Source organism: Myotis nattereri (assembly GCF_964212035.1).
Source record: "Myotis nattereri genome assembly, chromosome: 11".
Taxonomy (NCBI): Eukaryota; Metazoa; Chordata; class Mammalia; order Chiroptera; family Vespertilionidae; genus Myotis; species Myotis nattereri.
Genome location: NC_138086.1, coordinates 14,762,711 through 14,777,579, shown reverse-complemented (window position 1 = coordinate 14,777,579; position 14,869 = coordinate 14,762,711). Strand labels below are relative to the sequence as shown.

General features: G+C 43.6%; 1 protein-coding gene across 1 annotated transcript in view; it reads left to right on the top strand.

The window, feature by feature from the left end:
- Positions 1-8,508: 8,508 nt before the first annotated feature.
- TSPAN12 (tetraspanin 12) overlaps positions 8,509-14,869 on the top strand; it is a 74,757-nt gene continuing 68,396 nt past the window's right edge. The window contains exons 1-2 of the mRNA XM_081102787.1: positions 8,509-8,829; positions 9,729-9,864. Of these exons, the coding sequence (XP_080958913.1) occupies positions 9,799-9,864 (66 nt within the window). The 5' untranslated portion in view covers positions 8,509-8,829; positions 9,729-9,798. The remainder of the gene's footprint in view (positions 8,830-9,728; positions 9,865-14,869) is intronic.

The window sequence follows — 14,869 nt, the reverse complement described above, 5'->3', positions numbered from 1 at the left end:
TGATATCCCCTCTGATGAGTCACTATTCCCTTAGACTGGTTACTATAGTAACTCCTGGGCTCAAAGGTCGAATCTCACATGGGACATGTGAGGTTCTCCCCCCTCCTTCCTTATTGTTTTCCTATTCCCTTTGGGCTTTCTTCTCCTTCTGGATGAAGGGCTTCCTTCTTTTTATTCTGTAAATATAGACCTTCTGCTGTTCCCAGCTCCCTCATTCTATGGAAATGTACCTGTTGCAGCTTTTCAGCTTCCCCTGTTCTATGGAGATATACCTTCTGCTGCTCTGCAGACCTGTGCTTCCTTCATGATCCCCTTAATTTCCAAAATTTCCTAAAACCTGTCTTTTTCACCCCCCAAAATTCCCGTTTCACTTTGCTTTCAGACTTAGAGGCTCAGCCCATTCTATTTAAACTTCAAAGGACAGCGTGACTCCAGCTACATGTAGGCCCTACTATATAATACTCATGCCCACTTAGGCGGTGGGTATGCGGGTGAGGAAACTGAGGCTTACAGAGGTGAGGAGGTGAGGTCATTTGTTCATCATCACCTTCTAGCAAGCGGTGAAGGCAGCATTCAAATCTAGGTCCGACTTCCAAATGTCTGCTGTCGTTGGCTGTATTATTCTTCTGCTCATGTCAAAACCTGTCAGTGGCCGCCATTGCTTCTGAATAAAGTGCAAACTCCTAGGCTCAGCATCTAAGATCTCCCTTAATCTGGAAACCACAAACGTTTCTAATCTTCCCAGTATGACTCGTAAAACTGGAGATGAGAGGACTTTCTCTGAGACTGTGGCTCTTGTTCTACAATCTTGCTTTTCAAGGAACCTGCCTTCAAGTCCCTGGCCCCGCCTCACCCAGTAAGCCTTGGGCAGAGTGATTCAATCACCTTGATGTGGAGAATGTATTTTTCTTGCTTTCCCTGCCTTTTTTTTTTCTTTTTCTTCATTATTTTTCCCCCTGCCATGTCCTATGACACTGAGTTCTGTCTGTCTGCCAAGGCACCTGCCTGTCACCCGTTGCGGGGCCTCTCTGATGCGGCCATCTGTCTTCGTGCTGAGCTTTGCACCTCACACTAGCCAACACACTCCCCTCATCCCTGGTTCCGCTCCACTGCCTGGATTTGCATAATCTTTCGATGGGTCTTCACTCAAATCCCAGTCACACCCAATGGATTGGTCTGGTTTTTAGGTTCTGGCCATCCCTGTCTGCTCCCTGAGCGGAATGAGGCATGTTTGGGAACCTTTGGATGCACAGCAAACATGATGAGTGCACTGGATAGTTGGCGATCCCGGCCTGAATAGAGTGAGGGGTGTGGAGGGGAGGGAGGAAGGGAGGTGATTTATCACAGCCTTAGCACAGTGCAAGTTGGGGACAAAGAGAGTAAACTTAAGCAACATAAATTCTTGGTTGCTGTATTTTCAGTTTTTATGTCTGATGCGAGAACTGGCTGCCGGGGACCTAGTTAATTAAGTTAACATATGGTCAGCCTTGCAGCCCAAACAACTGCTGCCAGGTAACAGGCCACCTTCCCTGAAGTGAGAACCAGCTCATCTCCACAGTGACAGACTTGGAAGGATTCCTGTCTGTGACCCAGCACTAAGGCGACAGTGACTCATAAAACCCCATCAATATAAACTCCCACCAGAAGACACACACTTTCATTCCTACTCCTCATTTTGGAAAATATGCATACGTTTTCTAAACCAAACATATTACATCCCGAGTCTTTTCTTTAGTCATTTACAGTGAGTAATTTTACTGATAAAGCTAAGAAATGTAGGAAAATAACAGAAAGGCTTGTAAGTTATTAAAGCTAACTCTATGAGTTATGTGTGGATGTCTTCTGTCCCTGACATGGTATCTCTTCTTTATTTCTGTGAACAGTAATCATTCATGCTGCTTTCTAAGAAAGAATACTGACCATACAAAGTTAGTAAAACATAATAACAATTGTTAGTTCTTTGCAATGAAAAAAAATGTAGCATCAGCAGGAACACTAACTTTTATTCATCACTCAGTCATTAATGCATTTGTAGCATGAAATACAAAATGGAAATTCACTACATCTCTACATGGCTAACATACACACACACACACACACACAATAACATAGGGAGTTTTAAAGGCTGAATTATAACCACGAAAATCACAATTGTTTTTGTATATAAAATGGTTGGTTTACATGTGGTAGGATGAAGACACTTGTGAGCTTGGATTAGCTGATTGAAAAGAAATTTTAAAATTAAATATTTTTTCTGGTGTAAATAAATAAACGTGTTATTAATGTGCCGTTGGAATAACATGGAAGTTTTAAAACACAGCAGGTGAACTGAAGGGACAGCAGATGAAGAAAAAGGACTAATATGCATGATAACAGTTTATCTTTCTCTCAGGTTTTGTACTGTGGGCATGATAAGAAGGCGATGTGATAGTACAATAATGGGATAATTCCTGAGGGATCTTTCTAAGAAACTAAGGTCTGACAGCTGTTTGTAAATGGAGCCTGTGTTCCTTCCGTTTCTTTACCGTTTGCTTCCAAGAACTGCAAGTTAAGAGTTTCTGCTAAGAGAGCTCTTGCTTTTTGAAGAATATGTGTGTAATGAAGATGGAAATTCTTTGAGAGTCAAAATTATTTTAGAACTTTTGTTATCTCTTAGCACAATTCTGAATTTGTAGTAACAATTCCACACATATTTATTGAATAGGACTGGATTATCTGTACCATTGTAAGCTGGTGAAAGGAGCCCAAATCTGTGAATTTTGAATAGAGGCTGGGTTTGGATAAACTTTAACAAGAAAGTATTCTAGGGGGTTTCTCTGAGGATGCTGCTTTGGGCAATCCTTTAAGCCAGTGGTTCTCAACCTTGGCTGCACATGAAAATCACCCGAGAATCTTTTTAAAATCCTGATTTCTGGGCCCCATCCTCCGGAAATTCTGTTTCTTTGTTATGGGGTGGGGTCACAACATTAGTAACAAAGAAACAGAATTTCCGGAGGATGAGGCCCAGAAATCAGGATTTTAAAAAGATTCCCAGGTGACTCTAATGTGCAGCCGAGGTTGAGAACCACTGCTTTAAGCAATAGTATGGTGTGCACAGGTGAATGTAGTATAGGATGTAAGCTTATGGCTTGGTAGGGAGATAATGTGATCTGAGTTTTCTTAGGGTTTTGCTGCTGCCAGGAGGTTCCTGCTTCAGTGGTTGTCTGAATGACTTAAAGGTGCTTGCTGTATAGCGCCACAGAAGTAGTGGGCTGAGGGCTGGGCTGTTTTAGCACTGAATAGGAGAGAGGATGGTAGCATCGGTTCCTTTCCACACCCCACAGCTCAAACAAAGTTCTGACTGTGTTCCATGTTCTCCCCGCCTCCATTTGGCCATGTGCTCCAGAGCAGAGCTGCTCCAGGCACAGGGAGTATCACCTGATTGTTTTAGACCAGTCACAACAGACCCATATTCCTTGCCAGTAATTGGCGCATACCTGAGTATGTAGGTGATGGGGTTCCTGCTAATGAATCATAAGGAATAGCCTGCTGTAATACTTCTGGGAAAAGTTTCCTCGATTCTATGAGAGATCCACAGAAAGGATGAGTTTCTTCTAGAAGAAGTAGCAGCCGGATGCAATGGCTGGGTTTGCACAGCCATCTTGTGATCAGGAGAAGAGGCAGCCCAAGGACATTTGCTGACACACTGTGTATATCAGAAGAGTAAAGTAGAGAAAGACCGATTCCCTGATGTTATTGTTGAGTGGATGAATTGTTATTTTGGAAGTATTGTTATGTAAAATAATGTATTTATTTATATCCTTTATTGTTGTGGCACTTTGAGTTGAATTTTCTAGGGTTGCCTGAATTAGCAAATAAAAATCTAGGATGTGCAGTTAAATTTGAATTTCCAATAAATATAAATAAATTTTGAGTACATGTGTGTCCAATGTGGTACTTTTCCCATGCAATATTTGGGACATCTTATATCAAAACAGTACTTGTTGTTTATCTGAATTTCTAATGTTACTGGGAATCCTGTATTTTGTTTGCCAACCTTAAGCCTGTAGTTGAGAGAAGTCTGCCTAATTCAGTGATAAAAGACTTTTCTCAGATCCTATTGGGTGTACGCTTTGAGAAATAAAAGGTAAAATGAGATTTACCAATCATAGTTTGAGTATACATGTTTAAAATCCAGCCTCATATTCTCAAGAACTAATAAATATTCCTTAGAATATTTTTTCTTTTTGAGGTTTGTCAATGACTCCCCACCCAGATTTGAAATATTATTTTAATGCAGGTTAACATAGCAAGGAGTCAGGCACATCTTATAATCTGTTTCTTTACTTGCTATCTGTATGACTCTGGAGAAATCAAGTGAATCTCAGTATCTCACTGTGCTTTTATGATAAATAAACAAGATACATTATGAGAAGCATCTAGCATGTCAGACACGTATTACTTGCTCAAAACACATTATGCCTTGTTTCTGCATTGATTGTGGAGAAGTGTTTTCAGTGTACTGTACTGGGTATTACACTGAGAAAAAAATAGAAACTCATTCATTCTACCAAATCCCTATGCTGCTCCTCCCCTCTGCACAACTTGAGCAGAGTGAGTGGAATGACACATGGACAAATCAGTTGCCTCGTGGAGTGAGGAACTTATATTACCTTAGTGCATAGCTGAGTTTTATTTCTGACTCTGGGACTGACACATCTGAGATTGTTCCTAAGTAGCAACTGTTATCATCTAAACTGAAAAGAATAGTTTTGCCTTTTCTTGGAGGATAGGGACCCATCTTATTCTCAGTAGCTTAGTATTCTTAGTAGGTGCCCCACAGTCAAAGGGTATTTAATGAAGCGCACTTAGCTACAGAATTGAATTTCTGCCTCAGGGGCAATGAATAGACCACACAGTCTTCCTAATGTGTTTGTTAGTCTACATTCAGATTGTCATGCCCATGTCGGGATTTTTCTACCCTCCTTTTTGTGTACAGAAAAAGATGTTATTCTCACAGAATAAACTATGAGCCCATAAAATGACAGCTGTGATGGCAAGTCGTACTGTGCTTCTGTAATTCTGGCGAAGACAGGAATTGGAGAGGGAGGGCAGAGCAGCTGCCCTCAAGGAGTTGAAGGGCTGCAGATGGGAGAAGGATTGCTCGAGCTCTGGGCTCCAAAAGGCAGAACTCGAGTTGAGGGGCAGGAGTTGAAGGGAGGCGTGGTCAGGTTGAAAGAATCATGGCTGCCCAGTCCCGCAGTGTCCCCAATGTGGTGCCATCTCCTCTACTGAAATGTTGACTCATACCAGTATGCTCTGATATCGGTTTATCGGGAATATTATAGCAGAAACTGGAGCTGTTTTCTTAACTTGTAAAATGAGGATATTAATTTTAATTTATCAACTCACAAGTGAAGGATTGGATCCAGCTAAACCTGAAGAGACCCCTTTGCTAGTTTTCTGGCATCTGTAAGGCGTTAGTTGCAGTGATTTTCAGCCTTCGCTGCAGATTAGAATTAACTTGGGAACTTTGAAAATCCTGGATGTCTAGATCACATCTGCAGAGACGCTGGCTTGACTGGTGTGGGGTATGGCTTAAGTGTTAGAATTTTTTCAGAACTTCCCAAGTGACTCTAATAGACTGCAGTTTTGAGAATCACTGAACTCACGTGCTGTTAGAGAGTATGATTCTGAATTTTAGTTTGGGATCTGATTTAACTATAATGTTGAGCAACTCCTTTAACTTCTATGGTTCCATATTATTTATTTACTAAAAAGGGGGAGGGGGCATATATACTTCCAAAGCAACTTCCTCTAAAATTGTATTATTTACAGCCCTTAAGAGTTTATGAATTATGCCCGGCTGGTTTGGCTTAGTGGTTGAGTGTTGACCTATGAACCAGGAGGTCATGGTTGGATTCTCAGTCAGGGCACATGTCCAGGTTTCGGACTTGATCCCCAGTGGAGGACATGCAGGAGGCAGCCATCAGTGATTGTCTCATCAAATGATTGTCTCATCATTGATGTTTTTATCGCTGTCTCCCTTCCTCTCTGAAATGAATAAAAAATATATTAAAAAGTTTATGAATTATGGAAAGGCACTGTGTCCCAGAATTAGAAGAGGATCTCTGTTCAGTGCCATGGGAGTTTTTGTGCTCTTTTTGTCAGTTTTGATGCTAGTCATAGACTGCCAATGTGGGGGTGTTTCTATCTCTGAGGAACGGGCGGTTCCAACAGAGTTCAGGTGATGGGCTGTCTCGGCAGCTCTCTCATTTGAGCAGAAACTGATGGCGGATAAAAGTGGGTTTCTTCGCTCTTCTCCATGTTTCCAGAAGATGCTTTGCTGCTAGCGTCAGAGTCACCTAACAGATGCCTGGACACTTTTCTTGGTGTTTTGTGTAGATGGCTGTCTTTGGGGCTTGCTGCCTTACAGTCAGCTTAGTGAACGATTGTACTAACTCTAACCCAGAACACGGGTTCTCTTGTAGTCGTGATTTTATTTCTACCCAAATGAGTGTATGTCTCATTGTCACTTTGGTCGTGCAGCAACTGACCATCGACAGACAATGACACAGGATTCTATCCACCCCACTCCCCGCCCTTAGAGCAATATAAGTAGGATCCCCATTATTAGGTTTTCTCAAAGATGTTGCTTGCAAAACAAAAAGACAACCTACGGGATAGGAGAACATATTCGCCAATGATATTTCTGGTAAGGGATTAATTTCCAAAATTTATAAGGAAGTCATTCAACTCAACACCAAAAAGCAAACAATCCAATTTAAAAATTGGCCAAATGACCTGAATAGACACTTCTCCACAGAGGACATACAGATGGCCAATAGACATACAAAAAGATGCTCAACATCACTAATCATCAGAGAAATGCAAATTAAAACCTCAAAGATACGTCACCTCACATCTGTCACAAGGGCTGCCATCAATAAATCAGTAACAGTAAGTGTTGGTGAGGATGTGAAGAGAACAGAACCCTTGCGTACTGTTTGTTGGTGGGAATGCAAATTGGTGCAGTCACTATGGACAACATATGAAGTGTCCTCAGAACATTAAAAATGAAACTGCCTTAGGACCCAACAATTCTACTTCTGGGTATATATCCGAAGAAAATTGAAACACGAATTCAAAAGAATATGTGCACCCCTAGGTTCATTGCATTGCTATTTACAATAGCCAAGATATGAAGCAACTCAAGTGCCATCAGCAGACAGATAAAAAGTGGTGGTATATCTGAACAATGGAATATTACTCAGCCATAAAAAAGAAGGAAATCTTACCATTTGTGACAGCATGGATGGCCCTAGAGAGTATTGTGCTAAGTGAAATAAGTCAGTCAGAGGAAGACAAATACCATATCACATTGTAACAACGATGTAAGGTGCCTGGTGGATCCTGAAAATACGAAGGCGGGGGGCACTTTGTGAAGTGTGATTGTCTGACCACTGTGCTGTGCACCTGAAACTAACACAAAATAACATTGCATATAAACTATTTTTTTGCATATAAACTATTATAAAATAAAATATAATAAGATGTATAACTGCCATTCTCCAGCACATTTCCTCAATTCGCTGAGATTTTGCTTCCTGATAATTGCTGTCAGTTTGGCTCAAATAAATTCCTATATTTCTCTAAAAAATGTTTTTTAAAAAAATTTCTGGGAATTCAGATTTGTTAGTGTCAGATTTATTTGCCACACAATGTGCATAAAAATAATTATAGAAATGTGGGCTATCACGAGGCATAAAATATCAGATTTTTATATGGAGATATGATGGAGTGATTTTTATGTGTGAAACTTCTTACTCCCCAAAGAAACTTTTAAGAAGAAGGATAGTTTCTCATTACTATTTTAATACTCCCTGAATCTCTAGCTTAAAAAAAAAAAATCCAAGTCCATTAGTATGCCACAATTCAAGGTAAATCACCCACTTAAAACTCCATCTTATTGGGAGAAAAACTTGAAGTCTTTGGATTACCTGTGAAAGAGTTAAAAATATTTTCTTCCTATGCTGGATGTCAGACCTGGACACGTTTACTCGTGTTTCCTAGTGCATGTGCATTATGGAAGTAGGAAAGAACTGGTTGTGTGTGTGTGTGTGTGTGTGTGTGTGTGTGTGTGTGGTTTAATCTGGGAGGCAACAAAGCAATAAAAAGGATCACAGGGCACCACGTTAGTGACAAATCACAGGAGGCTGTTGCCCAAAGGTTGTGAAAACTGGTTTCTCGTTGCAGGAATTGGGTTGGTCCACTCTTTCACCCCCCTTCTCAAACACAAATATTTTCATATAATAAGAGCCTGCTTCCCTATGGCTATAGCCTCCCCTCCCCTCCTCCGGCACCACCATTTTCAAGGGGCTCACTGCGTGGACGTCCCCCAAATCCCTGGCTTTGGCTCCTGGACGGTGTCTCGCAGAGGTGAGGCGTCCCTTAAGGGGCTCACTCGGGGTGGCGGGACAAGCAACACCCACTAGGATCCGACCCGGGCCGGCGGCCGGAGCATGCGCCGAGGGTTTGTGCAGCCAGCCCTGGCTGCCGCCGCTGCCTCGTCCGGACTTGGCGAGGACTTGGGAGGGACAGCGGCGCTGGGAGGTGGCTTAGCAGAGACTTTCCAGCAACTGCTGCCCGGGACTCTTTTTTTTTTTTTTTCTTTTTCCCAGGAGGCGGCGACGGCGGCGGCGGGCGGAGAGGAAGAGAGGGAAGCGCCTCCAGCTCCAGCCGATGCAGCCCTTCGGCTCCGCGGGGGGAGCGCCCCTGCCCCGATGAGCCCCCTCGGTGCGTCCCCGACAGACGAGCGGCGGGAGTGCGGAGCGCGGCCGGGCGCGGCCGGTGAGTGGCTGCCCGTCTGCCGTCCTTCCTGCCCGCGGTCCCGCCAGCGCGCCGGCGGCTGCCCGGGCGCCGGGTGCGAAAGTACTTAGGGGGCTGCCCTGGCGGCTCCCCGCGCCGCGCTGCCCCCCGCGCCCGGTCGGGGGCGCGCGCACGCGGTGGCGGGCGGGGGGCCGCGCTCGGCTTTGTGCTCCCTCGGCGGCTGGGAGCGCGGGGTCGCGGCCGCGGCCGGGGCCGGGGGAGGGGACGTGAGTGACGAACCCGGTGCCTGCACAGCTGCACGGGCCCCGGTTCCCCTGCGCCCTGCCCCGCCCCCGCCCCCGGCCCCGGCCGATCCATCACTGCGGCCGAGACATCGTTTCTCACGTTCCCCGCCAGAAACTCCAGTCGCCGGGCGGAATCCCCACTCGGCGCTGCGCCCCCTGCGGGGCCGCGCGTTCCCACATGGGGCGGGAGGTGCGGAGTTGGGGGCCCCAGGAATTGTCCTAAGGAGAGGTACCTTCCCACCCTCGGACCCGCCGGCGGCGCCTGGGATGCCTCCTGCGGGTAGTTTGGGTTTGAGCGGACCTGTCCCCGGGAGGGGCGCGGATGGAGGGAGGTTTTCCCGAGCGTCTCATCAGAATCCCGCAGACAGCGCCGCGGGTCCCCTGGGAACCGGGGTTGACTCTGCGCCTTCATTCGTCCGGGGAGTCACCCCTTTTCTCTGCTCAGCAGGTGGTATCTGCAGGCGGTTGGGACTTGGCGGAGGGGGTAGGTTACTATCAGAACTTTCACAAGTGCTTGTTGAGGAAGCGGTGTCTGGAATGAACCTGACTCCGGACCCAGCCGAGGGCTGGCAGAGAAGGGATGCGCTGGGGGTGCGGAGCGCGGGGGTCAGTCCTGTTCTCCCCTGCCCGCTGCAGGTCGCTGCTGTCTTGCCCTTGGGGATAGGATGTGGTGAGAGAATGGGGCTGCTCCCTCCCGGGGGTCACCATGGCCAGAGAAGACTCCGTCAGGTGCCTGCGCTGTCTGCTCTACGCCCTCAACCTGCTCTTTTGGGTAAGTCAGTGCCAGGGCACCGCCAGGTGGAGATGGCTGGACGGGGTTTCCTGCCCACAGCTGCCACAGAATGCGCCCAAGGGCATGGCGACGCATGAATTCATTTCATGGGATCACACCCTCTGTTTTGCAGAGAAGTACATTTTGACCTTAAAATGTCTTTGATCTAGCCCAAGTTCCATTTCAAAAAAGAAATCCACCCTGGATACTCAGTGGCAGTAAAATTAGACGTGAAGTTAATCTGGGGATATAAATAAATGCACGTGCCTGTGCTTGTAGATAAGAAAATTATGACCTGCTACTTAGGGAACTGCTTGTTTTCAGGAATTCCAGATAACTGTGCAAGCCATGAGTTGTTTCCCTATGTCATCCTAGCCTAAAAGCCTGGTTGTGGCTAGCCAGTCTTACATTCTAAAGGCTTGGCGGATTTTTCCAGAAGATTCCAATCAGTCTGCAAAGGTGGTTTTTCATGTAAGGGTTCCTAAATTGGGGAAGTTTAAAGGAATTTTGTGTATCCTTTTGGAAAATCCCATACCCATTTAATAAAATAAAATACACTAACTGTAACCAGCTCAGGGAAATCTTTATGCCCCATGAGCTAGTGACTTTTTATTCTTTGCACTCAGACACAAATTTTCATTTAGTGTTACTCATATTCACATTATTATTTATAAAACTTTTGAGGAGAGTATAAAAATTAAAACTTTGCTGTTTTAGGAAACGATCATGCTTAAGCAGGTATGTTTTTGGGCAATTTTGTATTCTATGAATAACATATTCAAAAGGTTCCGTTGGAAACTGTCATGTGTAACCTATTTATTTGGCTGAGTGGCTGTCACTGACCAGCCTGTCTTCATAGAGCTATTACATGTGGTCTCCAGAGCATGACCTTTTTGTTGAACTGTTCCTTATGGATGGCTCTATTTTAAGGTGACAAATCAAGCCTTGCTTCAGTGAGTAATCTGAAGGATAGCTAAACTGATAACTTTCCCCCTCAGCATGAAAATTAAAGCATTGAGTAGTTAAACTCACCACTTGAAGCTGTACAATTCCCACTTCATCTTATTGCCGCTTTTCATTCTAAAAATGTATAATTTTAAGGGGCTCATTAAGTTACCATTGTCTTTAAAATGTTAATCATTATCACTCCCATTTGCTAGCTTTTCACTTTTCTGCTTTGTACTTGTTAATGATAGAATCATCACACTGTTATATCTAAAAAGGTACTTAAGGGTGACCAGGTTGAACTTCCTCACTTGTGGATGAGAAAACCTAAGTGGAGTGATTAACTAGCCAACGGTCAAATGGCCCAAAGATGACAGTGCCAGGAGCAGGACTCAGCTTTCTTTCCTCTACACCACGCAGGTCAAACATAATTATTAATAACGAACTGCAGCGTTCGCTAATGACTGGTTACTAGAATGGTGTTGCATTCACTTCCCTTACACACCTACGCGCAGGCGCACCATTCCTCTCCACTAATATTAGCAGCGAATATTTTAGCAGCCGATGGCCACGTCATTAGTCTTGTACTGACTTGTTTGTTGTGCGCAACAAGAAATATTTCGCTTTTGGAGAACAAGTTTTTTTTGCGGCCCACATAAACTGAAACCTTGTTTATTTGACCCGTGTTAGCCTTTGAGTTTGACATGCTTACCTTTACATGGATGAGTATGAGTTCTGAACCTTGGAATTAGTAGGGGTTTTTGGTATTGTTGTTGAACAAAGAATAAATTCTTTGGAAATTTTCTCCATGATTTGTATTACCTGGGGGGAAAGCCCAAATCATTTAACAAAAATATGGCTCTTTTGAGTAATGAAGTTTGCTTGAAAATATCTGTTCCTTAAACTCCTGTAGAGCTCCTTGTGTCCCCAAAGAATGTGAAATGTTGTCTTTGTTTTTATTCTATACTTAAGCTTTCTCACTTTGTGTGTGTTTTTTATTATTGAGATTGCTTCCTCCTTTCTCCAGCCATCCTTGTCTCTCAAAAAAAATCACTTTCCTTCACCAAAATAATCCATGCAAACTGCCTAGTGTGGGTCCTTCTGTTTTTCTTTATTTCATACAAAGATATATTTACTCATACCTGTCCATGTATTCCCATTCATGAACATTCAGATGTACATTCACGATATTTTATTAAATTGTTTTTTTCTTTTGGGTTAGAATTGCTGTCAGAGGATATGTAACAACAGCAGCAAAAGAGCTAATCCTATATAATAAAAGGCTAATATGCAAATCAACCGAACAGCTGAATGCTGACCACCAGGAGGTAGACACTCAATGAAGAAGCTGCCCCCTGGTGATCAGTGTGCTCCCATAGGGGGAACGCTGCTCAACCAGAGGCCAGGCTCTCAGCTGGCAAGCGTAGCAGTGGTGGCAGGAGCTTCTCCCGCCTCCGCGGCAGTGCTACGGATGTTCGACTGACGGCTTAGGGAGCGGGCCTAAGATCTCAGTCGGACATCCCCCAAGGGCTCCCATACTGTGAGAAGGCCGGGCTGAGAGACCCCCCCCAACAACCCCCCCGCCCTGCCCAAGTGCACAAATTTCATGCACTGGGCCTCTAGTATCAGTATAAGTTCTTATGTTTGCTAGGCATATTTATGCCTCAATTTCCTAGTCTGAAATAGGAATGATAGTTTCTGTTTTTTAGAGTTATTGTGAGGATTAGAGTTACTATATGTAAAGTGCTTGAACAGTGATACTTAAGTACTATCTCTATCTCTGTAGCAGTAGTAGTACTTGCAGTTGTTACTACTGGCACTACTACAATACTGATCTCCTGTAAGTAGATTACCAGGAGGTGGGTTGCTGAGTCAAAGGAATCTTATAGTAGTAATGGTGGTAATTGTAATTGTGATTAACACTGCTGCTAGTGTTAGCACTATGACATGCCTTAGATGTAGCAATCCTGTCCTGGGAACCCAGCCCCTAGGAATAAGAGCACTACTACACCCCATTATGCGGATGAAGATATTTGTTGCCATCTTGTTGATTATGGTATATATATATTTGATTTTTTTACAGAGAGGAAGGGAGAGAGATAGAGAGTTAGAAACATCGATGAGCGAGAAACATCGATCAGCTGCCTCCTGCACACCCACCCTGTGGATGTGCCTGCAACCAAGGTACATGCTCTTAACCGGAATCGAACCTGGGACCCTTGAGTCCGCAGGCCGATGCTCTATCCACTGAGCCAAACTGGTCAGGGCTGGTTATGGTACTTTTTAATTTTTGCCATTCTGAAAAGTTTAAAGCAGTGATGATCAACCTTTTTCATCTCATGGCACGCATAAACTAATTATTAAAATCCTGCAACACACCAAAAACTATAATATATTTTTTGCCTGTCTGACAAAACATAGGTATAGTTTTGATTCATTCACACCGGATGGCTATTGTGTTGGCTGTTCTCATTTTTAAATTTGACAATCTAAGGGTAAAGACGTCAGTGTCCTTGAATAAATAGTAAGACATTGCATGCTTTAAAAATTCTTGCAGCACATGGGTTGAAAATCACTGGTTTAAAGTTTTATCTCACTGTTACTTTACTTTTTACTTCCTCCACCATCAGTGAGCAGAGCATCAATTTACATATACATATATATTTATATATATTACTTCATTTCATAATTAATATTAAATATTTTATATTTAAATTTCAGTTTGCGCTATTTTTCATTTCATTTATGTTATCTGTTGCTGCATTAAAAACAAAATTTTCTGTGTTTTTAATAGAATTTTTCTGTAGAATTTTATGCATTCTTTCATGTTCTGTTCTTTTAAAGCACTTGCCTTTTTTGTGTTGGTTAAAGATTTCTTTTTACATACTCATTTTTAAGATTGCTGTATACAATTAAAAATAACTATGGGAGTTTTGTTGGAATTGTATGAAATGTATCGGCCAGCTTTGGGGAAATTGCCCTTATTCTCTCAATGTTAAATGTGTGTCTGCTGATCCTTGATTTCCTATCGCTACTGAAACAGAAGCAAGCAGTTTTCTACCTTGGGCTGGGCACATACCTGGCCATCCTTACACTACTCTCTCCTCTCATTCTCATCACAGCTAGGGAAGATCGTTTTTTGTTTTTGTTTTTTTGCTAGGGGAAGTTACTCAGAGAAGTTCTGTAACTTGCTAGTAGATAACAGAACAGGGATGCAAAGTCCCATTTTTTCTCTCTCCAAGTGCCAGGGGAGTTGTACTTCTGGACACAGTGGGGAATTTATTTGCAGCAAAGAAGTAAACAGCCTTAGTCGGAAGGGATTAGCTGTCCACTGCTCACTCCAAGCCCTCTACGCGCGGACAGTCACCTGGGCCTCATGTGTGTTAAAAGCAGATTCTGATTCAGTGTGTGTGGAGTTAGGTCTGAGATTCTGCATTTCTAAAAAGCTCCTTTGTGATGCTGAGGCTGCTGGTGTGAGGGCCACATTTTGAGGAGCGAGGCTTTTGTCCTTGCTTTTGGTTCTCGTTGGAATTGGAAACAGAACAAACCAGTGCGGCTTATGAATCCCACTTCTTAAACCAGACTTCACATCCTGAGTATGGATTGGACAATGGTTCTTCCCTCTTGATCAAGAGCTATAGTCTTTTGCTCTCAATTGGCATTTTAAATGGACTTTTTCCAGCCTGTATCTTCTATACTGGTACCCTCCCCACTTCTCTACCCCACAAGGATTTTAGAGAGAGAGAAAAAAGGAATCTTAATTGGGAAAACACTGGGAACCTATATACAATTTTGTTTTGCTGTTCTCATAGTTGAAAATCACACAGGGAAATTTTTTTTTTAGTAAAAAAAAGGTACATCTTAAGTACTTAATTTTTGGAGGCGTGAGGCATAGACAAGTCTAAGAGGAAATAATCCCCAGCACATTTCGGACTGAAAATGCACTGTGTTCACATTGCTATGTGTCCAGGCACCTTGCTTTGCCCTCTGTGGAGCGGCTTTCCCTCCTTACACAGAAGCATGGTCCCCCTACAGCTGCACAGGGTTTGGCAGACACATA